General features: G+C 36.4%; 1 protein-coding gene across 3 annotated transcripts in view; it reads right to left on the bottom strand.

Moving 5' to 3' along the window:
• The window catches only part of BRWD3 (bromodomain and WD repeat domain containing 3), a 111990-nt gene that overhangs the window by 77803 nt on the left and 9412 nt on the right, over positions 1-24775 (bottom strand). Inside the window, exons 5-6 of one of the 3 annotated variants that reach the window (XM_008069344.2) lie at positions 20964-21114; positions 18824-18922 (exon numbers count right to left, since the gene is read on the bottom strand). The exons of 1 other annotated variant lie outside the window; for it this stretch is intronic. In XM_008069344.2, the coding sequence (XP_008067535.1) occupies positions 18824-18922; positions 20964-21114 (250 nt within the window). The remainder of the gene's footprint in view (positions 1-18823; positions 18923-20963; positions 21115-24775) is intronic. One more of the 3 variants, XM_008069345.2, reaches the window with a different exon arrangement.

The raw sequence follows: 24775 nt of genomic DNA, 5'->3' as shown, positions 1-24775 counted from the left end.
AAATGTAATTGTTCTGGTAAGCTCTGCAATGATGCTGACACTCTGCCAAGATTGGGTACCACCAACGCTAGGCCAAAGTACCTCCCTTCAAAATTATTTTGTATCTGGTAGAAGGTCTCTGCCAAAAAAAACAAAAACAAAAACAAAAAAACACAACACTTTTAGCAAAAAGAAGGGTTATTTTTTCTCAAGAATGGTTAATTTATCTGTTCAACTGCCCTAATTCTTTGGAGACTGTACCTTCAATGGAGTTCAATCTCTCTCCCTGTAATTTCCAGAGAGTTGTCCAGATTCTACCCTTGGGAGCTACATTAAAAAAGAAAAAAGTGTGGCACACACCTGTAGTCCCAGTTACTCAGGAGGCTAAGGTGGGAGAATCATCTGAGGCTAGGAATTAAAGACTGCAGTGTGCCATGACTGTGCCTGTAACTATTCACTACACTCCAGCCTAGGCAACATAGTGACACCTCATCTTTAAAAAATATATAACATACACTGTTGGTAGGAGTGTAAACTAATACAACCTCTGTGGAAAACAGTGTGGCGACTCCTAAAAGATTTAAAAATTGACCTTCCATATGGCCCAGTAATCCCCCTTCTGAGAATACAGCTGAAGTAACTCAAATCACTCTACGAAAAAAATACAAGCATGTTTACTGCAGCATTATTCACAATACCAAAAATATGGAACTCACCGTGCTGCCCATCGAAAGTAGATTGGATAAAAAAAATGTACATATACATGATGTAATATTACATAGTCTCAAAGAAAGGCAAAATGACAAACTTTGCAGCAACTTGGATGGCTCTAGAGTCTATAATACTCAGTGATCTATCACAGAAACAAAGAACTGAGTACCACATGTTCTCACTCATAAGCGGAACCTGAACAATTGTCATTAATACTATAAGAAAGGGATTGGCAGTAGTGGGAAACTGCTTGGGGCAGAGAGGGGAGGCACACTTTATCAATAAGGATACCTGATCTCAAACCAGGCAAAGTGGGGACCAAAGTGAAATACAAACTTTACCTATACAACGACCTAATCCCAAATTGTACCCCACATCTTTAAAATAAATATATATATAAAAGTTAAATCGGTGTGTCACATGATAACCCACAAAATAGCTGAAGAGTTATTATTCGTACCTCTCAACATGTGAGGTTTCCTCTACATTACTCACAGCCATTTTATTTACAGATATTTCTCTTTATTGTCGTCCCCTCAAGAAAATCCTCCTTCACATAAATACTATTGTGGTTGCAGTCTTCTGAGAATGCTCTAGTTCATCAATATCTAAACTGTTTACATTAGGAAGAACTGAGCAAAATATTCCAGTGGTCTTACCAGCACAGAGTACAGCGGATTATTTCATAGAAAACTACTCTTCTCTGAATGCAGCTCAAGACTGCAAATACTACATTAGGTTTCAAAAATGGCTGCCTTATAGTATTTAGTGATCGGATGAAAGAGGCAATAAAGTTGGTTATATTCGACTCTTTTCTAAAAGTGCACAAACCACCTATTGAATAAACCTATCTAAATGTTGGCTGAGGTCAAAGGTGTTCACCAATATATAGTTTCTAGAATCTATCCTTTACTTGCTCACTGAGTCATTTCCATTTTTCCTGTCCATTTTCATTTCACAAAGAATATCTGCCACTGAAAACTATTTCAGTATACCACGTTTTAATTCATTTGGACCCCTTAAAGCAGTTAGGTATTAATATATTTTGAGTTTTTTTTTCTTTAATCATGCTTGCTCTACCCTTTGCAGTTTATAGAACATTCTCTTTGAGAGACAAAATGAAAGCAAAATATGATTATCTCCAGCTCTTACATTTTTGCTATGAATATTATGCCATCCATTCACATATAATAAATATAGGTGTTCCTTCCCCATAAGCTAATTGGAACTTTAAAGGTCCATTTGATTATTCTGTGTGGGTCAAATCATATGAAACTGTTAATATTTAAGCACTTACTACATAGAAAACACTTTTTTATGGCTCAACATGACAGTTATAATTGAAGTGTGGAATAAGAAGCTTATTCCAAAATGTATAGGAAATAGCTCTAGAATACAGAAAACAATCTTCACAAAGAAGAATAAAGTAAGACAGATTATTTTTCCCAATGTTAAGGTTTACTACATAGCTACAGTAATCAAAATAGTGTGAGGAAATAAACACAATCAATGGAACAGAATAGAGGGCCAAAAACAAAATCCACACAAATTTTCTTAACTGATTTTTAACAAACAAATTCAAATCCAATTCAGTGAAGGAAGAACAGGTGTCTCAACAAATGGTGCTGAAGCAATGAAATATCCACAAGTAAAAAAATAATGAACCTTGACTTAAACCTCATGTCTTATAGAATTTAACTCAAAATGAATCATAGAAATAAATTTAAAATGTAAAACTATCAAACATTTAGGAAAAAAAGACACAGGAGAAAATCTTTAGAACCTGAGGCTAGGCAAAGAATTCTTAGGGTTGACAACAAAGACATGATCCACAAGAGAAAATAAGTAAACTAGGTGTCATCAAATATTTTTAAAATTAGCTTGTGAAAGCCCATGTGAAGAGGATAAAAATACAAATAAGGAGAAAATATTTGCAAAGGACCTATCTGACAAAGGACTGACTGGTATCTAGAATATATGAAAAACTCTTAAAGCTCAACAATAAAATAAAACATAATCCAATTAGAAAACAGGCAAAGACATAGACATTTCACCAAAAAGAATATACATATGGCGAATAAGCATACAAAAAAATGCTCAACATCAGTAGATGTGATGGCTAATTTTATGTGTCAATTTGGACCATCAACATACAATATATATTGCTGTTTCTCCCACAGTCAGGAATTAAGGGAGGGAAATGGAAGTGCCGCTACAAAATTTTTGCTTCCTGTTTCTGTAACCTTTGGCTCTTCTGGCCTATGTGTCTTAGTTTCAAAGTAAGGAATACTTCCACCAGAAGACATGATTCCATTTAACTAAAAGTTACAACTGTTGCCCAGCCACTTTTAGCAAGCATACAATGCCTCTGAATCAACAGGGAAAGAGAGTTACCTGATTACCAAGAGGAAACTGGACTGCTTCTCCACAATGGAGGTAAGAAAAGAATATGTTTGGAATACAGGAGATCCCTTAAGGCATCTCTTAGTATTACCATTCCTAGTAATTAAGGTCAATGGAAAACGACAACAACCCAATCCAGGTAGGACCATTAATGACCCAGAAATTTCAGGAATGAAGTTTTGGGTCACTTTATCATTCTGGGTAGTGAAAGAAGGTAGTTATGCATATAAACTACAACTCCATGATCAGTTACAGAACTGAAGACTGTAAATTTCTCCTTATTTTGCTATGACATGTTTGTGTGTATATGTATATGACAATTTCTTTGCTTTCTCTTATCATGTAATATACAATGTAGTGATGTATTATATTATCTAATGTTAAATATTATGGTAATATTCACTGATGTCAATTTTACATCATAGTATTTAAATTACAGGCTATCAGGAAGAGTAAGCGCCACTCAAAAACTTTCTCTCTTCTTCTAGGGAAGGGGTTAATGTATTTTAGTTGTACGCAGAATAGTTGTACAATATTAGGTGGTCCTTGTGATTACATTATTTGGAGATCAGCTATGGATTAAGGAAATGTGTATGGTGCCAAGTTGACAAAAGGTGAACTTGTGATACTTTTTTATGTCAACTAGACTGGGCCACAGAGTGCCCAAACATTTAGCTATACAAAATTCTAGGTGTGTCTGAGAGGGTGTTTTGGGGTGAGATTAACATTTAAATCAGTACACTAAGTAAAGCAGATTGCCCTCCTCAATGAATGACTTGTGCTCTATTTAATCCCTTGGAGGAATGAATAAAACTGAAGGCAGGTTAAGGGAGGATTCCCTCTCTCTGCTTATTTTCTTTCTTTCTTTTTTTTTTTTTTTTTTATTTGAGTTGGAGTCTCACTCTGTCACTCAGACTGGAATGCAGTGGCCGCTCCCCGCCACCACAGCCTCCGGCAATCCTTCCGCCTAAGCCTTCCAAGTAGCTGGAACTACAGGCGCGCGCTACCACATCCGGCTAATTTTTTTTTATTTATTGTAGAGATGAGGTATCGCCAAGTTGCCCGGGTGGGTCTCGAACCCGCGGGCTCAGGCAATCCACTCACCTCAGCCTCCCAAATTCGCGGGATTACAGGTTGAGCCACCGAGCCCAGCTTCTGCTTATTTTCAAGATGAGATATCTGTCTTTCTCCTGCACTTGAACTAGAACTTACAACAATTGTTCTCCTGGTTCTCAGGCTTTTGAACTTGGATCTCACACTAGCAACTCTCCTGGGTCATGATCTTGCAGACAATAGATTATGGGACTTCTCAGTCTCCACAATCACATGAGCCAACTGCGTATTATCTATCTATCTATCTATCTATCTATCTATCTATCTATCTATCTATCTATCCATCCATCCATCCATCCATCCATCCAATTGGTTCTGTTTCTCTGAATAACCCCAACTAATATAGCAGTCATCAAGGAAATGCAAATTAAAATCATAATGAGATATTATCCTACGTACCCATGAGAAAAGATAAAAATTTTATTTTTTTTTTCCTTTAAATTTTTTTTATTTTAAAATTGTGGGGTACATTTCAGGGTTAGGTATATAAATATTCACTGTACAGGTACGATGAGGTGTGCCCCCACCTTCCCCAGGCAGATTTCCACTTTAAAAAAAGAAAAAAAAAAGAAATACCTTGACATGTTCCTAACCAGAGAAGTGAAAGACCTTTACAATGAGAACTACAGGTTGGACTCGGTGGCTCAGCCTATAATCCCGTGTTTTGGGAGGCCGAGGTGAGTGGATTGCCTGAGCCCGCGGGTTTGAGACCCGCCTGGGCAACTTGGCGAGACCTCATCTCTACAATAAAAATCAAAAAATTAGCCGGGTGTGGTAGCGCACACCTGTAGTTCCAGCTACTTGTAAGGCTGAGGTGGAAGGATCGCCAGAGCCCAGCAGGTCGAGGCTGCGGTGGCTGGGAGCAGCCACTGCACTCCAGTCTGGGCAACAGAGTGACTCCAACTCAAAAAAAAAAAAAAAAGAGAGAGAACTACAAAACACTGCTTAAAGAAATCCAAGAAGACATAAACAGACAGGAAAATATTTCATGCTTATGAATAGGAAGAATCAACATTGTTAAAATGTCCGTCCTACCAGAGGCAATCTACAGACTCAACGCAATACCCATTAAATTACCAACATCATTCTTCACAGGCCTGGCAATGACAATACAGAAATTCATATGGAAACATAAATGAAAATGAATAGCTAAAACAATCCTTAGCAAAAGAAACAAAGCAGGAGATACCACACTTCCAGACTTCAAACTTTACTATAAGGCCACAGTTTTCAAAATAGTCTAGTATTGGTAAGAACAGGCATGTAGACTAATGGAACAGGATAGAGATTCTGGAAGCAAAGTCTCAGTTTCTCAACCAACTCATCTTTGACAAAGCCTCCAAAAAAAAAAAAAAAAAAACCACTAGGGAGAGGAGAACCTATTCAGAAAATGGTGTTGGGAAAGCTCGCTGATCACATGCAGAAGACTGAAACAGGATCCCTACCTATCACCATACACAAAAATTAACTCTAAATGGATCAAAGACTTAAAGATAAAACTAAAAACCATAAGAATCTTAGAAAATACAGGAGATACCTTTATGGAAATTCGAACTGGCAACCAATTCCTGATCAAAACCCAAAGTGCCCATACCATAAGAACTAAGATAGACAAGTGGGACCTCGTCAAACTGATGAGCTTCTGCAAAGCAAAAGAAACCATCACGAGAGCAGGAAGACAGTTCACAGAATGGGGAAAAAATATTTGCCAACTGTATATCTGACAAAGGCATAACATCTAGGTTCTACAAGGAACTCAAACATACCAAAAAAAAATAATGAACAACCCCATTAAAAAGTGGGCAAAAGACATGAATAGACACTTCTCAAACGAAGATATATGGGATATACGGGCAGCCAACAGACACATGAAAAAGTGCTCAGCCTCACTCATCATCAGAGAAATGCAAATCAAAATCACATTGAGATACCACCTAGCCCCAGTAAGAATGGCCATCATTAATAAAACAAACAACAGATACAGGCAAGGATGCACAGAAAAAGGAATGCTTCTATACTGCTGGTGGGAATGCAAACTAGTGCAACCTCTTTGGGAATACAGTGTGGCGATTTCTGAAAGAACTAGTAATTGACCTTCCATATGACCCAGCAATCTCCCTATTAGAAATATACCCAGAGGAACTCAAATCATTCTATAAAAAAGATACCTGCACACGCATGTTTGTTGCAGTTCTGTTCACAGTAGTAAAAACATGGAACTAATCATGCTGTCCATCAAAGCTGGACTGGATAAAAAAAAAAATGTGGTACATATACACAATGGAATATTATGTAGCCATAAACAAGGACAAGCACATGGACTTCACAGCAACTTGGATGGATTTAGAGTCGATCATACTCAGTGATCTATCACAGAAACAAAGAACAGAGTATCATATGTTTTCACTCATAAACAAATCTTGAACAATTATCATAATACTGTAAGAAAGAGATTGGCAGTAGCGGGAAACTACTAGGGGAAGTGGGGTGGGATTGGCAGTTGAGGGAAACTGCCAGGGGAGGGAGGGGCACACCTCATCAACAAGGGTATCTGCATAATGAACATTTGTATACATAACCCCGAATTGTACCCTACATCTTTAAAATAAAATTTTAAAACTATAAAAAATAAAAAGCAAACAAAAACTAAGCCAGGCATGGTGGCTCACACCTATAATCCCAGTACTTTGAGAGGTGGAGGCAAGAGGATTGCCTAAACCCACCAGTTTGAGAACAACAGCCTGGGCAACTTGGCAAGACTTCATCTCTACATTAAACCAAAAAATTAGCCAGCATGGTGGCAGACACCTGTAGCTCCAGCTACTTGGAAAACTGGGATGGAAGGATTGCCTGGGCCCAGCAGGTTGAGGCTGCAGTAACCATGAGCTTGCCACTGCACTCCAGCCTGTGCAACAGAGCGAGACTTTGACTCAAAAAAAAAAAAAAGAAAAAGTGACAGCATCAAATGCTGACAGAATGTAAAGAAACTAGATCACACATGTATTGCTAATGGGAACATAAAATGGTATAGCCACTCTGGAAAATAATTTGGCAGTTTCTTAAAATACCAATCATTAAATTATCATATGATCCTCAATTACACTCTTAGGCATTCATCCAGAAAAAATGAAAGATTGTGTACACAAAATCCTGTACAATGGAAGTTCATAGCAGCTTTATTTGTAATAACCAAAAACTGGAATCATCTCAAGATGTCCTCTAATTGGTAAACGGTCAAAGTATGGTATATCCATACCATGGAATACCACTCAGCAATAAAAATGAATATTAACACATGCAACAACTTGAATTTAACATTTAAATCCATGAATTATAATCCAGGGAATTATGCTGAGCACAAGAAAGTTATATACTATATGATTCCATTTAGAGAACATTCTTGAAATGACAAAACTATAGAAATAAAACATAGATTAGCAGTTAGGAGGGTTAGGCAGGCAGAAGATGAATATGTATGAAAGAGCACTAGGAGGTTGAGTGCAGTGGCTCATGCCTTTAATCCCAGCACTTTGGGTGGCCAAGGCGGAATGACTGCTTGAGCCCGAGTTTGAGATCAGCCTAGGCAACATAGTGAGACCCCCATCTCTACAAAAAATAAGAAAAATTAGTGGGGTGTTGTGGCACATGCCTGTAGTCCCAGTTACTCAAGAGGCTGAAGTGGTAAGATCGCCTGAACCTGGAAGGTCGAAACTGCAGTGAGCCATGATAACGCTACTGCACTCCAGTGCGGTCAACAGACCAAGTGAGACCCTGCCTCAGAAAATAATAATAATAAAAATAAATAAATAACAGCACCACTACAAATCCTTAGAAACAATGAAACTTATCTTGACAGTGACAGTGGATACACAAATAACAAAACTGTATAGAACTTAGTATGCACACATAAATATATACAAAAACGAGTACAAGTAAAACTGAGGACATCTGACATAATCATAGGCAATTTCTTGCATCTAAAACCAAACTCTTCTCCATTTACCAACCTGACACATTTTTTTCTGCTATTCCTTTAGTCTTATGCCCACCTCTGCCATTTCAACTTGTCAATGTTTTTATTTTCGTAGACATAGCTGAAAATCGCCTCCTTTTTCATAATATCTTTCTTAATCACATCAGTCAAAAGTGAACTTCCCTGCTTCAACTCTAGATCATATTATGATATACTTTCTATTAGCTACCTGTTATATCTCTGATCTCAAATTGCTAGCACAACAGATAGGATCGGTATCTAGCCTATCATGCACTGTCTTAGCTCAGTCCCTTAGAATAAAAAGGCACTGGGGTATTTGTTTTAATTTATCTGGTCCCAACCTTCCCAAAATACCCAACCATAATTCCTACTCCTTCAGGATATAAATTCTCAACTTGAAAACAGGCCGCTTTCTCTGTCCTATGCAGATATTTTCTCACCTAGAATGCTCCACTTCTTAAATTATAATTAACCTTTCAACGTTAATCTCAAAGATCACTTATTCCTTAAAGTCTTCCTTAATCAGTTTCATCTCTCCCTCATGTAATACCCATTATACTTTGTATTTCCCTTAAATCACTTATTCTATTTCCTGTATTATAATCACATTCTACCACATGTCTAAATCTCCCAAAGGAGTCAATTTCTTGACAGTAAGAACTGTCCTGAACACTTTGGAAAAAGCTTTGCATATATTTAGTGTTCAACTATTTTCTGACTCAAATAAAATCTATTTTCAGAAAGTTAGGTAATATTGATTATCACTCAACCTTCTAAAACCACTGAGAATATAAATTCTACAGAGTAAGTTTTATAGGAAAGTTGATCAAATCTCCAACTCTCTTCTTATGACTTATATCATCCCTGATTCTCTCCTTCCTCTCTAACACTTGTCTTCTTAGTGTCTCATATTGTTTTTTCTACCCTAGGCCTCTCTTCTCCATCCTGACGCTGTCACTGAATGATCTTACCTTCCCACATACTAACTTACTGTCAAATCACTATGTCCAATCTTTATCTTTTATGTTAGTTTCCATTTTCAACCACATCATGGACAATCATTCCCTATATACTTCAATGTACCACAAATAGAGATTTCCCAAATCTAGTCTATTATCCTTCCATCACAAGTTTCCTATATTCTCCCTTTCCTCAAATCTGTGACTAATAAATCACATTTTCACTCTTATGGAGGTGCCCATATCCCAACTCCAAAATTCTGCTTGAATCAAACCAGTTATCACCATTTCTATTGCTACCATCTCCACATTCATCATTTTCTGTCTATATCTACAGTAATAGTTTCCCCTCTGATTTCTCTGCCTGTCTCTTCCAGTTTCTCTTCACTCCAATTTATTTTATATTCTACCACTTATGGTACCTTTTCAAAATAAAATCATGATCATACAATTTTCCTACTCAAAAACATCCAATACCTCATCAGCACCTATAGGATAAAATCTAAACTCATTACATAGTATACAGCAGGGATTGGCACACTAAGATCCAAATGCAATCCATCATCTTTTTATAAATGCAGCTTTATTGAAAAACAACCATGCCCATGTATTTACATATTATCTATGGCTGTTTTTCACACCAAAAGTGTTAAGTAGCTGCAACAGGGACCAAATGGACCAGAAAACCAAAAACATTTACTATCAAGTCTTCTTCATGAAAAGTGTGCAGGCTCTTGGCATGAAGGGTGTAGAATAATTAGGTCCCTACCTCCCTTTCCACTCTCAACTTCCACCATAAACTCTAAGCTCTTATTATATCAAATGGGCCACTGTCTTCTTCTTCTTCTTCTTTTTTTGAGTAAAAGTCTCAATATGTTGCCCAGGCTGGAGTGCAGTGGCACACTCACGGCCTGCTGGGCTCAGGCCATCTTTCTGCCTCAGCCTTCTAAGTAGCTGTAACTACAGGGATGACCCACCACGTCCAGCTAATTTTTTGATTTATTGTGGAGATGAGGTCTCGCCAAGTTGCCCGGGCTTATCTGGAACCCCTGTGCTTAGGCAATCCTCTCACTTCTATTTCCCAAAGTGCTGGGATTGCAGGCGTAGGTCACCACACCCGGCCATTGTATTTTTAAACTCACTACTAGCATTTTTCAAGGGGTTGCACTTGATACAGTTGAGGATCAAAGTATATTGAGTAAAATATTAGCTTTTACCAATTCCCACCATATTCTCTCATGCTTTATTTACAACACATACAACAAAGTAGAAAATATGATACTAAATATGAATCAAAGGCTGAAAACTACATGGGAAAATGACAACAGATATGTGTAATAAAAATACCTCAGAGAATCTAAAGTAGCTGACAAGAGGTTCTATCATGGCAACAAGGAAACACATATTATTTATTTTGCTGAAGTAATTTCGTGAAAAGAGTACTAGATTTAGAGTAAGAACTTAGGTCTGATACTTAAGTTTAAATATTAAAGTAAAGACTCACTGTAGGTGCATGAGAGTTACATAATCTTATGATAACTCAAACACTAAATTTTTAGCCTAAGTCAGTATGAATACTAATATTATCAACATATGTGATCCAATATCATAGTTACAAAGTATATTTGCATAACATTTTAAAGCTTATAAAGTATACACAGACATCACATTTGAGTTCACAGTAATCCTGTGACATTTGAAGGCCAGTATTTTCCTCATTTTGTAAATGAGGAAATTAAAGCCCAAAGAAACTAAGTGTCTTCCCTAACATCACAGAGTCAATAAATGGCATAGCCTAGGCTCAATCTGGGTCTACTGATTCTAGATTGGTAGTCTTTCCACTTTTCAATGCTGTCAATTTAATGACATTTTAGAAAATACAATTTGCTATGAGTCTGAAATAGGAAATAACTTTAATAGCAAAAATTCTACATTAGACCCTTCAACATTACCTTGACCTGCAAGACACTTAACACAATCAGCAGAGGTACTAACCATCTACCAAACTGGGTAATACTGGAAAGCTTACCAAGATCCAAAAAGTATTCTAACATGACCACATCAGAGTTGTCAGATCACTTAGTCCACTCAATCTCTATTTACACTAGGAAAAAAAATCTGTTTGTATTAAAATTATTTCACACAGGACAGGCTTCTTTGGACTGGTGTCAGAAAAATGTTTCTAGACCAAAATAAAGAATTTTCAACTCAACAGACTAAGAACATCCAGAAAAGCAAAATTAACAAAGTGTTATATGCTGACCAAAAGCTTTTATAAGACTACATGTTGAAAGAGTCAAAATCTATCCTGCACTGGATGAGTGAATATTAGCTAGGACTGAAAAAAGAAAAAAAGCAGCCCTGAAATTAATCAGGCTTGAGAGGACAGACACAGATAAAATCAGCTGCAAAGTTAACAGGAAATACTGTTTTTTCCCAAGGTCATACAGCAGTTGTAAAATATCATAACGACCTTCTCTTGAGTGTCTGCTGCTTTACCAATGATACAACCCACTTTGCTATCTTCATTTGTTACCAGAGGAAAATACACAATTCCCCAAGAGTAAAAGCTTGAAGATAGTACCCAATTTCTAGTTAATCTCACTTTTCCCAATTTGCCTCAGAAAAAGCCACCACTCCAGAACTGAACCTGGCTTCCTTTGGAGACTCCTCAGAATTCTTTAAAGTATGCTAAACCTTACAAAAGACACGTCCCTCATCCCTCTTATCCAGAGGTCTCTCATGGTTCCTCAGGAGTGTACTTCCTCACTGTGAGTTAATAAATCTGATTTTGTCAGACTACAGGTTGAATCTTGGTGGTCTTTGTTTGATTATGCTTTAACAAGAAAATTGATTTTGAACTACCCTACAGATTCTGCAGCTTAATGCTTTAAAAAAACCCTCTAAGCAGCATGTGGTGGCTTTGATATATATTGAAAGAAAAGGCAGGGCTGGGGGCACTGGCTCACATCTGTAAATCCAGCACTTTGGGAGGCAGAAGCAAGAGGACTGCCTGAGACGAGGGCTCAAGATAAGCCTGGGCAACTTGGCGAGATTTTGTCTCTATAATAAATCAAAAACTTAGCTGGGGATGGTGGTGAATGCCTATGGTTACAGCTACTTGGAAGGTTAAGGCAAAAGGATCAACTGAGCACAGCAGGTGGAGGCTGTGGTGGTCATGAGCCTGGGCAACAGAGTGAGACTCTGACTAAAAAGAAAAAAGAAAGGAAAGGGGAAGGGGAAGGGGAAGGGGAAGGGAAGGGAAGGGAGGAAAAAATGTTAATAAAATTAAACAGAGTAATTCTTTTTCATTACATTTTATATGATAATAATAAGTCCCCATATAATAAAATCTGTTTTATTTTAGATAAAGATACTAAAATTAGTCCTACTATTGCTATAACATTAACTCTAGAAATGGACATAAGAGACTAGAAACTACTATAACCCGTATAAAACCATATAAACATATTTGAAAAGGAAGCTTCAGGCTGGGCATGATGGCTCACTCCTGTAATCCCAGAATTTTGGGAAGCCGAGGCAAAAGGACTGCCTGAGCCCAGGGGTTCAAGATCAGCCTGGACAACTTGGCGATAATTTGTCTCTTCAACAAATCAAGAAAAATTAGCCGGGCATGGTGGCACATGCCTATAGTCCCAGCTACTTGGAAGGCTGATGCAGAAGGATCTCCTGACCCATCCCAACTCAAAAAAGAAAGAAAAACATTAGTGTAAACAAAGCAAAATCAGACAGACACAAAAGGTTACTTACTTCATGATTTAATTTAGATGACGTTCTAAATAACACAAAAGTACAGTCATAGAAAGAGCAGTGGTTTCCAAGGATTAAGGGAGGGATACTGAGGGGGTGACAGAAATTTTCTATATTTTTATTGTGCTGGTGGTTATACAAAAATGCAAACATTTGTCAAAACTCATTGAACTGCATACTTTAAAAGGGTTAATTTTATCTTATTTTACTTTAATATGCTTGACTTAAAAAATAAAAGTAATACAGCTTTTCCTCTATCTTTGGAGGTCTGTAAGTGTAAATCTGTCACACCAAGGAAATTTGGTAACATCTGAGCATGAACATGATAGAAAAATAGACTATTTAAAAATCCTCAACAAGATTATAGCCAAAAACACATCTCAAAAATCAACCACCATGACCAAGTAGGCTTCATCCCCAGGATGCAGGGCTGGTTCAACATTCACAAGACCATAAATGTAATTAAGGACATCAACAGATGTAAAAACAAGAACCACATGATTATATCATTAGATGCAGAAAAAACTTTTGATAAAATTCAGCATCCCTTATTGATAAAAACCCTCAAACACCTAGGTATAGAAGGAATATACCTCAAAAGAGTACGTGCCATCTACGAAAAACCCACTGCTAACATTGCTAACTGGACAGAAACTGGAAAAATTTCCCCTGAAAACTGGAACAAGACAAGGTTGCCCACTCTCATCCCTCTTGTTCAACATTGTGTTGGAAGTCCTAGCTAGGGCAATTAGACAAAACAAGAAAATCAGGGGTATCCAAATAGGAAAAGAGGAAATCAAGTTATCCCTCTTTGCTGATGATATCCTATACCTTGAAAGTCAAAGAGAATCTGTCAAAAGCCTGTTTGTACTGTTAAAGGACTTTGGCAAAGTTTCAGGGTAAAAATTAAATGTACAAAAGACAGTTGCCTCCCTATACACTAACAACCAGGCAGAGACCAAAATTAAAAGCACAATTCCATTCACAATATCCACACACACAAAAAATGAAATACCTCAGCATCTTCCTAACCAGAGAAGTAAAAGACCTTTACAATGAGAACTACAAAACACTGCCCAAAGAAATTCAAGAAGACACAAATGGAAAAATATTCCATGCTCACGGATAGGAAGAATCAACACTGATTAAATGTGCATCCTACCAAAGGCAATCTACAGATTCAATGCAATACCCATTAAGTTATCAACATCATTTTTTTCAGACCTGGAAATGACAATACAGAAATATGGAAACATAAATGACCACGAATATCAAAAAAAATCCTTAGCAAAAGAAACAAAGCAGTAGATATCACACTTTCAGACTTCAAACTTTACTATAAAGCTACAGTAATCAAAACAGCCTGGTATTGGTACAAGAACAGGCATATAGACCAATGGAACATGACAGAGATTCCAGAAGGAAAGCCTCAATTTCTCAACCAACTCATCTTTGACAAGGCCTCCAACAACCACCACTGTGGAAAGAACCTATTCAAGTAAAAGGTGCTGGGAAAACTGATTGACCACAAGTAGAAGATTGAAACAGGACCCCTACCTATCACCATACACAAAAATTAACTCTAAATGGATCAAAGACCTAAACGTAAAACCTCAAACTATAAGAATCTTAGAAAATGCAGGAGGAACCCGTATGGAAATTGGAACTGGCAACCAATTCCTGATCAGAATCCTAAATGCCCATACCTTAAGAACTAAGATAGACAAGTGGGACCTCATCAAACTAACGAGCTTCTGCAAAGCAAATGCAACCATCAAGAGAGCAGGGAGACAGCCCACAGAATGGGAAAAAATATTTGCCAACAGTATATCTTACAAAGGCCTAACATCTAACATCCACAAAGAACTCAAATGTGCCGAAAGGAAAAAAGCAAAAAGCCCCATTAAAAAGTGGGCAAAAGACATGAAAAGACACTTCTCAAAAGAAGACATACGGGCAGCCAACAGACACATGAAAAAGTGTTCAGCCTCACTCATCATCAGAGAAATGCAAATCAAAACTACATTGAGACACAACCTAACCCCAAGTGAGAATGGTCATCATTAATAAAAAAAACAACAATAGATGGTGGCGAGGGATGCGGAGAAATAGGAATGTTTCTTCACTGCTGATGGGAATGCAAACTAGTGCAACCTCTTTGGAAGACAGTGTGGCAATTTCTGAAAGAACTAGAAACTTACCTTCCGCATGACCCAGCAATTCCCCTATTGGGAATATACCCGGAAGAACTCAAATCATTCTACAAAAAGGATACCTGCACACGCATGTTTGTTGCAGCTCTATTCACAATAGCAAAAACATGGAATCAACCATGCTGCCCATCAAAGCTGGACTGGATTAAAAAAATGTGGTACATATACTTAATGGAATATTACACACTCATAAAGAAGGACAAATATGTGGACTTCACAGCAGCTTGGATGGATTTAGAGTAGATCATACTCAGTGATCTATCACAGAAACAAAGAACAGAGTACCATATGTTCTCACTCATAAGCGCACCTTGAACAATTATTATACTATAAGAAAGGGATTGGCAGTAATAGGAAACTGTCAGGGAAGGGAGGGTGGGATTGGCAGTTGAAGGAAATTGCTAGGAGAGGGAGGGGCACCCTCATCAATAAGGGTACCTTCATAATCAACATTTGTATACCTACCCCTGAAGTGTACCCCACATCTTTATAACAAAAAAATATAAAAAATAAAAATAATAAAATAAAAGTCATCATTTGTACTTTAATAAAAACAGACTATTTGAAGACAAGCAATGTAACTTAGGCCAGTCACATAACTTCTATGAGCTTTGGGTTTTTCTATTGTATACAGATGGGTTTGCAACCCAGTTTCCCAAATTTGTTCCCAGGAAACTTTCAAATTCTTACAGGAAAGGGTTTCTATGGTCAAAATCACTTGGGAACTGTTCCCTATAAAGTGAGTCACAATACATTTTAGGATACAGCTCTGAGTAGTTCTACATTTATTCAGCTCTCCCCCATTTTTAAACTATTTCCCATATTTACTTCATCATGGAACTCTTTTTTTTTTTTTCCAGAAACAGTGTTGTTGAAGTTCTTTCTGGTTCTAAGATTCTTTAATAAAACTTTCAAGAGGTCAAGTGCAATGGCTTATATCTGTAATTCCAGCACTTTGGGAGGCCAAAGCAGGAGGCTTGCTTGAGCCCAGGAGTTTGAAATCAGCCTAGGCAATACAGCGAGAATTTGTCTCACAAATAATGAAAACAAAATATGCCTGTAGTCACAGCTACTCGGGAAGCTGAGACGGAAGGATCAGGAGGTCAAGGTTGTGGTAAGCAGTGATCATGCCACTGCATCCCAGCTTGGGCAACAGAGATCTTGACTGAAAAAAGCCAAAATACAAAAACAAAAAAAAACAAAAAAAGTTTTCAAGAAGATTTACCTTCATTAAGTTTTGTTTAAGTTAGCAAACTATAAAACTAATTGATTTTAACGTAGCTATAGAGAACTGTGCCCAGTTAATGAGAAAACTGCCTTAAATCACAGATGGAATAGAATATAAACTTAAGTATCTTGACTAGTATGTACTAGGTGGAAATGCATGATGATTGATTTTTCTCTATTCTATAAGCTCCTCCCCAAATACAGGCAATTTAAGATAAATTTAAAAGCATCAATATCAGGGACGCTAACTCCTAAGATTTTACAGAATGAATATCAACCTGATTCAAGTCAGTGTAAAGAGTTTACTTTATAAAACTGGAAATTTGAAAGTACAGCAAATCCCCTACAACCAAACCTTCAAGTTGTGAACTTTCAAAGATGCAAATGTGCATTAATATGTCCAATCACATGTTAGTTCACATATATGGTGTACATTGTCACATGCATGCATTCTCTACAAGCAGTTGTGCTTTTGTGTACTTTACTGTAAGTACTGTATACAGTACAGTAGCACAGTATCTGTATTTCAAGCACAGGATGTCCAGAAACAAGTGTAAAAGTAGAGGTGGGCCGGGCTTAGTGGCTCAACCTGTAATCCTAGCACTTTGGGAGGCCGAGGCGAGTGGATTGCCTGAGCCCGCGGGTTTGAGACCATCCCGGGCAGCTTGGCTAGACCTCATCTCTACAACAAATCAAAAATTAGCTGGGCATGGTAGTACATGCCTGTAGTTCCAGCTACTTGGAAGGCTGAGGCAGAAGGACTGCCAGAGCCCAGCAGGTAGAGGCTGCCGGTGGCCAGGAGCATGCCACTGCACTCCATTCTGGGTGGCAGAGTGAGACTGCAACTCAAAAAAAAATTTTTTTAATTAAAAATTAAAAATTAAAAAAAGAGAGAGAGCAAAATAAGAAAAGAGAGGATAAAGAAAATCTGATAGCTGAATGCTCTAAAGGCTGCTCTTCAGCATTTTCACGTGACCACTGAAGTATAAAGTACTACAAAATAATGTTAACAGTACAGCTAAAAATATTATATCTTTGAATATAAGTAAATACATTAATAACAAAAGCTATGATAATTCAATTAAGTAATTAATTATGAATAAATCTTTAAGAAAAAGTGAACACTGGAAAATTCTGGTGAATAAACAAACTACCTCTGAAAGTGAAAAAGAATGTTAGTAATACCCAGTTAGACACAACTTAGTTGTCAACTTTTCCAAGTAATTTCCAGGCTATGGAAGAGTACTGTTAGCAATATACTTCAGAGTACCCAATTTTCCTTAATAAGCCTTATAAATATTTAATCAATGATTTTGTCTAAATATCTTTTAAAAATTATTCGATTTACATAATCTCTGGGGGCAAATTAGTTTCACAGCTTATTGTATAAAACAGTATTCATTTAAAAAAAGTCTTCATATAATTTTATTTGATATTCCTCTCAAATTTTAAAGCATATTCTGTAGGCACTAGACACTATATATAATAATTTTTTAAAAGAGTGACAAAATAGGAAAGCAGAGGAGCAATTACTCACCCGGCACCTTGGTTTTGCACATACTTTGTGAAAGCTAACTTTAATCCAAAGGTTTTGTACCCAGATCTCCTTGGGAACCACTACTAGTATTTCTTCCCAATGGTCTGGCCAGAGATGTCCCAAGAATAATCTGAATGGGACCAGTTAATTTCAGTGAACTAGAACCAACAAAAATGGCTTTTTATCTTAATAAAGATATATAAAATGTATGACATAATTACAATTTTAGCAAAGAAGTATAAGCAGAATGTACTTTTGTTTCCTTGTGAAAACTATCTCTACATACATAGTTTCCTGTGAAATTGTTGGGAATCTCAGCACACAGACATGTAAATAGACAATCATATGGCTAAAAACACCTGTACTACATAAAATAGAAACACTTCTGCTAAGAAAAAAAATAAGGTAAAAAAAGCAATCTGTGGCAAAGCCATGATTATATTTGTTTTAAGTAAAAATGTTTTAATAATCTAGACCAGCTGGGCTCGGTGGCTCAGCCTGTAATCACGTGCCTTTGGGAGGCTGAGGTGAGTGGACTGCCTGAGCCCGCGGGTTCGAGATCCACCTGGGCAACTTGGCGAGACCTCATCTCTACAATAAATCAAAAATTAGCCGGGCGTGGTAGCATGCGCCTGTAGTTCCAGCTACTTGGAAGGCTGAGGTGGAAGGATCATCGGAGCCCAGCAGGTTGAGGCTGCGGTGGCTGGAAGTGGCCACTGCACTCCAGTCTGGGCGACAGAGTGAGACTCCAACTCAAAAATAATAATAATAATAACCTAGACCAACCAAGAAATGCTTCAAGAATGTAAACAGGTTGTTTATACTTCAAATTTAAATCTGGGAACTATTTTTGGCTGTTTAATGAGTTAAGAAAGGAATCAGGAATATGTTTATAATTGATATGGATATTACTCACCCACATTTGGAGGTTTCACATAATTTACAGGTAGTTCTGGAGGTCTGCCTCTATGTAGAGCTGCAAAAGCAGACCCATTCCATAGTGTACTCTTACAGTCTATATAAAAAGACCAAAAGTTAGGTAAGAAATAGAGTAGCTTCTTTGTTTAAACTGTGACTCAGGAACAAAAAAAAAAAGTCTGATTTTAATTTCATCATTTGGAATATATTTTTAACTATCTAAACAAAAATAAAAGTAATATGCATAAGCCAGGTATGGCAGCTCATGCCTATAATCTCAGCACTTTGAGAGGCAGAGGTGACGGGACTGCCTAAGCCCATGGGTTTGAGACCAGCCTGGGCAACATGGCGAGACTGCATCTCTACAATAAATCAAAAAATTAGCTGGGCATGGTAGCGCAGGCCTGTAGTTCCAGCTACTTGGATGGCTGAAGTGGAAAGATCTCCTGAACCCAGCCGGTCGAGGCTGCAGTGGCCATGAGCGTACCCTTGCACTCGAGGCTGGGTGACAGAGTGAGACTCCAATTCAAAATAATAAAAATAAAACATAATAATAATAATAATAACAATATGCATATATTTAAGCATGTTATAAACTAAATTACAACTTGCAAAACACCAAAACCTTAACATATCACCAGGGCATTTTATTTCTGTACTGGTCTTAAACTAAAGCTTTTATTATGTACATACTTGAATATTATAGAAATATGCAACAGATTAATATGGTTTTAATACATATGTCTGCCTACACACATCTGCTCATATAAAACTAAACATACAAGGATACTACCATAGTACAAGTATGCCAGGGAAATTCAGGCACATTCATACTTGGGTGCCTGCTCATGTTATGAAGTACTTGCTAGCTGTGCAATAACAAGTAACAAAATCACATATCAGATGATAACTGAGTATAAATAGTTGTGTTTTTTCTCTGACTTTCATGTTTAGGTCAAAAAAAGGGAAATATTAAATATTACTAATAATTTTGGATTAAAAACGATTGTATTGCTCTCTTAAGAGCTTCTAAATAACCCAACTGAAGAATTCCTTAAATTATGAAATGAGATGCTCAAAATTCCTGTTATCATTTGTAAAACTACTTATCTTGGTGAATTATGATTTTGAAAAATATAATGCTAATAAAACAAAACATACAAATAAATGACGTGCTATACTTGAAGTACTTATTACTCCAAGAGGCATACTTTTGCCTGATTTCAGATTTTTAAGGTTATAAAATACCATTTTATTCACATATATTTTAAGGCTATTAATAAAAAACACTTTATATGTTTTACATATTGGGGTTCCATGTAAAATATGGGAACAATGTATTAAAAAAAACAAAACACAGCAAACTGTTATTTAATAGTTACTAATGGGTGGATATTTTTGTTTAAATATTTTCAGTTATCAAAATGTTACATATAATCTTTATTTACCTATTCTGAAATATATAATATGATTAGGATGATATTATTAAGACTAATAAAAGCTGGGCTCAGTGGCTCAGACCTGTAATCCCAGCACTTTGGGAGGCTGAGGAAGAGATTGCTCTAGTCCAGGTTCGAGACCAGCCTGGGCAAGACAGTGAGACCTCCTCTCTACAAAAAACATAAAAATTAGCCAGGCATACTATAAAAATTAGTGGTGGCACATGTATGTCGTCACAGCTTCCTGGGGGGGCTGAAGCTAAAGAATCGCCTGAGCCCAGGAATTTGAGGCCGCAGTGAGCCATAATTGCACCATGGCACTCCATCCAGGGTGACAGATACTGTCTCCAAAAAAAAAAAAAGAAAGACTAATGGAGAATCAGAACATTATAATATAATGAAAGAATCGTTTAAGAATTTATATTGCATTAATCAAAGCAGCAATCTTTGAGATCTCTATTATGCCATTACAAAGAAATTTTTATTTTTTATGATAGTCACTGTTTTACAGAAAAGGATTCCTTTTTTGGGTCTCTTAAAAAATTTACTTATACACTAAGAAAATAAAAACAACATTGGCAAAAGAAGAAAAACTAGAAGAAAATAAATATTTAGAAAAGCATAGGAGCATTTTCTCAACCTAAAAACAATCAACTCCACTCTTTCCAATATCACAGTTCTAAAATCTGAAAATCTCACCTTTGGCGTCCCGTAACAGAGACTGCCGACCGATACCTAGCAATGTCTGTACCCCAGGAACACTCTGAGGGATCTCCTTATCTAGTAAGGGACCAATCCGCTCACAAATTTTAAGGAGGTAGTCTGGAGGAATGTGTGCATTGGCTGCCACCTAAAAAGTATAAATAAAACACATTTATTTGTTTTAAAAATATCAATCTATTCTATTACCAAACTGATCCATCATGGAACAAAGTACAGTTTTAAAATATGGAACCAGGAAAATAAAATGTAATATTTAATACTTGAAACAAATTTAAGAACAGTCAAAAATTAAGCACATTTTTATGACATGACAACATTTAAATGGCATGGCATTCTAATGTACTGTTATATGTCTTGATTAAATTATCTGATTAGCTGTTAATCTTATGAAATAAGTGTTACAAAGCAGAAGTAAATATGCAAAAAATAATAAAGGTACATAGGTGATGAGTAAACTCTCTTAGTTGATTTACTCAGTAGTGATGATGAGCCAATCAAAAATCAGATCTAGTTTCTATACAAATGACAAGAATATAAACGAAAGGTATTACTTGTGCTAAACTCTGACCCAGTAAAACAATTGGTTCTCCTATAAAAATCAATTTGTTTTCAAAAGGCTATCAAGTTATAAATTTTATAAATATCAAGGTCTAAATATCTCAGCTATGGAGCCGAAATTCACTGAAACATGAATTCATTTTTAAAAAACACAAGTAAATTTCTGAACATGAGCTAACATATATAAAGAATGAGACAATAAAACAAAAACTGTGTTCCATTTTTGAAATCTAACCTAATATTCAAATCCCTGATGTGTTTTATAAATACCTAATTATTAAAACAGTAAACAGAGAAAAACAGATGATTAAAAATCCTTAGATATAAAGAACATCTACATCCTCACCTTAACACAGGTCCTGAAATCTACTTTTGGCTACAATACCAACTTTTGTGTGTTTTCTTCACTGCTGTATTCCTAGCAACCAAAAAAGTACCTGGTATAAAGCAGGACTAGATAAGTATCTGTTGAATAAATGAATGAATGAAAACCAAAGTAAGGGCAGTTAGCCTAACAACAATCAATGTTGTTATAAAATTCCTGAAAGAAAAATCTCAGATTCGCATATCAGGGTGTCGTTTTTGCTTTCCTAGGAAACACAGGTCAAAGAACTACAGTCTAAAATGTATTCAGAATTCTAGAAATATAAATTATTTTACTGTATTATTATTTTAAAAGTTATTTCCTGCCCATTATCTATTGGAAACTCCTGCAAGAAACAATTTTAATCTACTAAAATAACTGGAGCATGGACAACTGTCATAATGCTCAGTAAGAATGGCAACAGGATTATTTCACATTTGCATTTACAAGGTTTAGTTTTTGGATCAGGACAGAGGATAAAGCAAATTCTTTCAATTATTTTTCCCATCTCTAGTTTATTTTTTCCCAAGTAAAGAACTATATAGAACTATAGTTCAGTAAAATATAGAGGTAATGTTAAAGTCAAAAACAGCTGATGATTAATCTAAAAAATATTATTACATGCAACTCTAGTTGGTATCCTTAAAAATACGTATCTGAAATTTTAAAAGTCTTAAGGTACTGTATATTAACATCTGTAACAGCTGATGCCTTTTTTCCCCAACACTGTCTTCGATTAACTAGGCTTCTGATGTCAGCCATTATTTTTTCATCAAGTAAATGCTATATGAGGGGCTTGACATAGAGTGGCAGATGATATCCTTACTGGCAATTTTCTTTTCTTCATTCCCTTAACCACTTGTTATAACAACTTCACTAACTACCTAGAAACGCAACATATCTAGCATATATAATCCTGAAAACAGAAGTTCTTTAATGATAACTTTTAGAATTATCTCTTATAGAAAATCTGCCAGAGTTATATCTTAAATTGATATCTTAATCCCTCTGGTTACTTCATTTTATAGAAATAATAATGTCTGATTTTCAGCTAATTATATAAAAAGTGTTATCTAGTCCTCAGTAATAATTAAAAAACATAGAATCATTAATGGTTATAAATGAGTCTGTATATTCAGTGACTAAAACACGGCTTATCTACTCCTAACTTCTGTCCCTTGAAGATCTGTGGGATTAAACTAGTCAATATAGTTCCAAGTTTGATTTTACTCTATGCTCAATTTCTAAGTGGTTCCATTCAAAAAGTCCTTTTCTCTAAAATCAACAAAAACCCGATTATAACAGTGCTAGAGAAATATAGATTCTATCAAAATAATGGTAATAACAATCTTTGAGTTTAAACATGCCAGCATAGCTTCTTTTTCAAACAGTATTAGGAAGCTCTCAAACTGTATTGGTTTAGTTCTTATAATAAAGTTTCTTTTAAATCAAATTCTAGGTCTTGTAAATGGTAGTTCAATGTTTACTTGAATCCATTTGTTTTTGATTAAAACTGGAACTTTTTAAAGGTGATCTTTTCAAACACAAGAACTCTAACCAACCCTGAATAGTTACTTTTAAAAGCTTTTTCAAATAATTCTATATTAAGGTTATATATAATATAATGCAATATTAAAGTTATGTATAATATAATGCAATATTAAAGTTATGTATAAATGTCATATTTAATAAAATATAATTTTTAAAGTATGTACTTTAAAATAGTCTACAAAATTCATGGCATAATATTATAAACCACTTAAAGCTCAAACATCCTAATTTCAGTAATTTAACTACATTTCTCTCTAGAATATAATAGCTAACTAGTAATACTTAACAAGTGCTTTGAGCTCTGCAAAAGAAAAATTATTCTCTAAAAACAAAATTTAAGACTGCAATACAAACTTCTTTGTTATTCTGTAGAACAGCTCCAAGGTGTTAAATTACAGAATCTTTAAATTGGAAGAATTCTTATGTATAATCAAATTAACTCCACATCTTACAGAAGGGAAAAACATATCCAGAGAAGTAAAGTGCCTTGTCTAATAGTCACAACGAACAGGCAGGAATCTGGGTCTCTCTGGCCACTGCTCTTTCAACTACAGTCCTATTAAGGCCACTGGAAAGTTATAACAATAGAGATAATTAACACAAAGCTGCCAAAAGATAAAAACTATAAATCTTAATAAACTGAAAGAATGAACCCTAGTTTATAAACCTTGATAGGAAGACTGGCTGATCTAAAGAGCAAATCTAACAACTGAATTAACACACTTCAGAATCATTATGACAAAACTGAGAAGACCAGAGAGCTCACTGAGATGATCCTACTCAACATAATTAGTTAAAAGGAATCCAGCTGGGTGCAAAAGGTAAGCTAATCTCAGGAGGCCAGGCCTGCACCAAGATCTACATCTGAAATACTAATTTTCAGGTGGCAATTTTCTTTACCTTGGCTTTTAAAAACAATAAGATCAGTAGCTCAGCCCATAATCCCAGCACTTTTGGACGCTGAGGCGAGTGGATTGCCTGAGCCCACAGGTTCGAGACCAGCCTGGGCAACTTGGCGAGACCTCACCTCTACAATAAATCAAAAATTAGCCAGGCGTGGTAGCGTGCGCCTGTAGTTCCAGCTACTTGGAATGCTGAGGTGGAAGGCTCACCGGAACCCAGCAGGTCAATGCTGGGGTGGCTGTGAGTGTGCCACTGGCACTTCAGCCTGGGCAACGGAGTGAAACACTACCTCAAAAAGCAAAAACAAGCCGGGCTTGGTGGCTCAGCCTGTAATCCCAGCACTTTGGGAGGCTGAGGTGAGTGGATTGCCTGAGCCCGCGGGTTCGAGACCCGCCTGGGCAACTTGGTGAGA

Source organism: Carlito syrichta, unplaced genomic scaffold, assembly GCF_000164805.1.
Source record: "Carlito syrichta isolate Samal-C Ts95f unplaced genomic scaffold, Tarsius_syrichta-2.0.1 Scaffold311944, whole genome shotgun sequence".
In the NCBI taxonomy this organism is placed as follows: Eukaryota; Metazoa; Chordata; class Mammalia; order Primates; family Tarsiidae; genus Carlito; species Carlito syrichta.
Note: the sequence above shows the minus strand (reverse complement) of the source record. Positions and strands in the feature narration are given on the sequence as shown.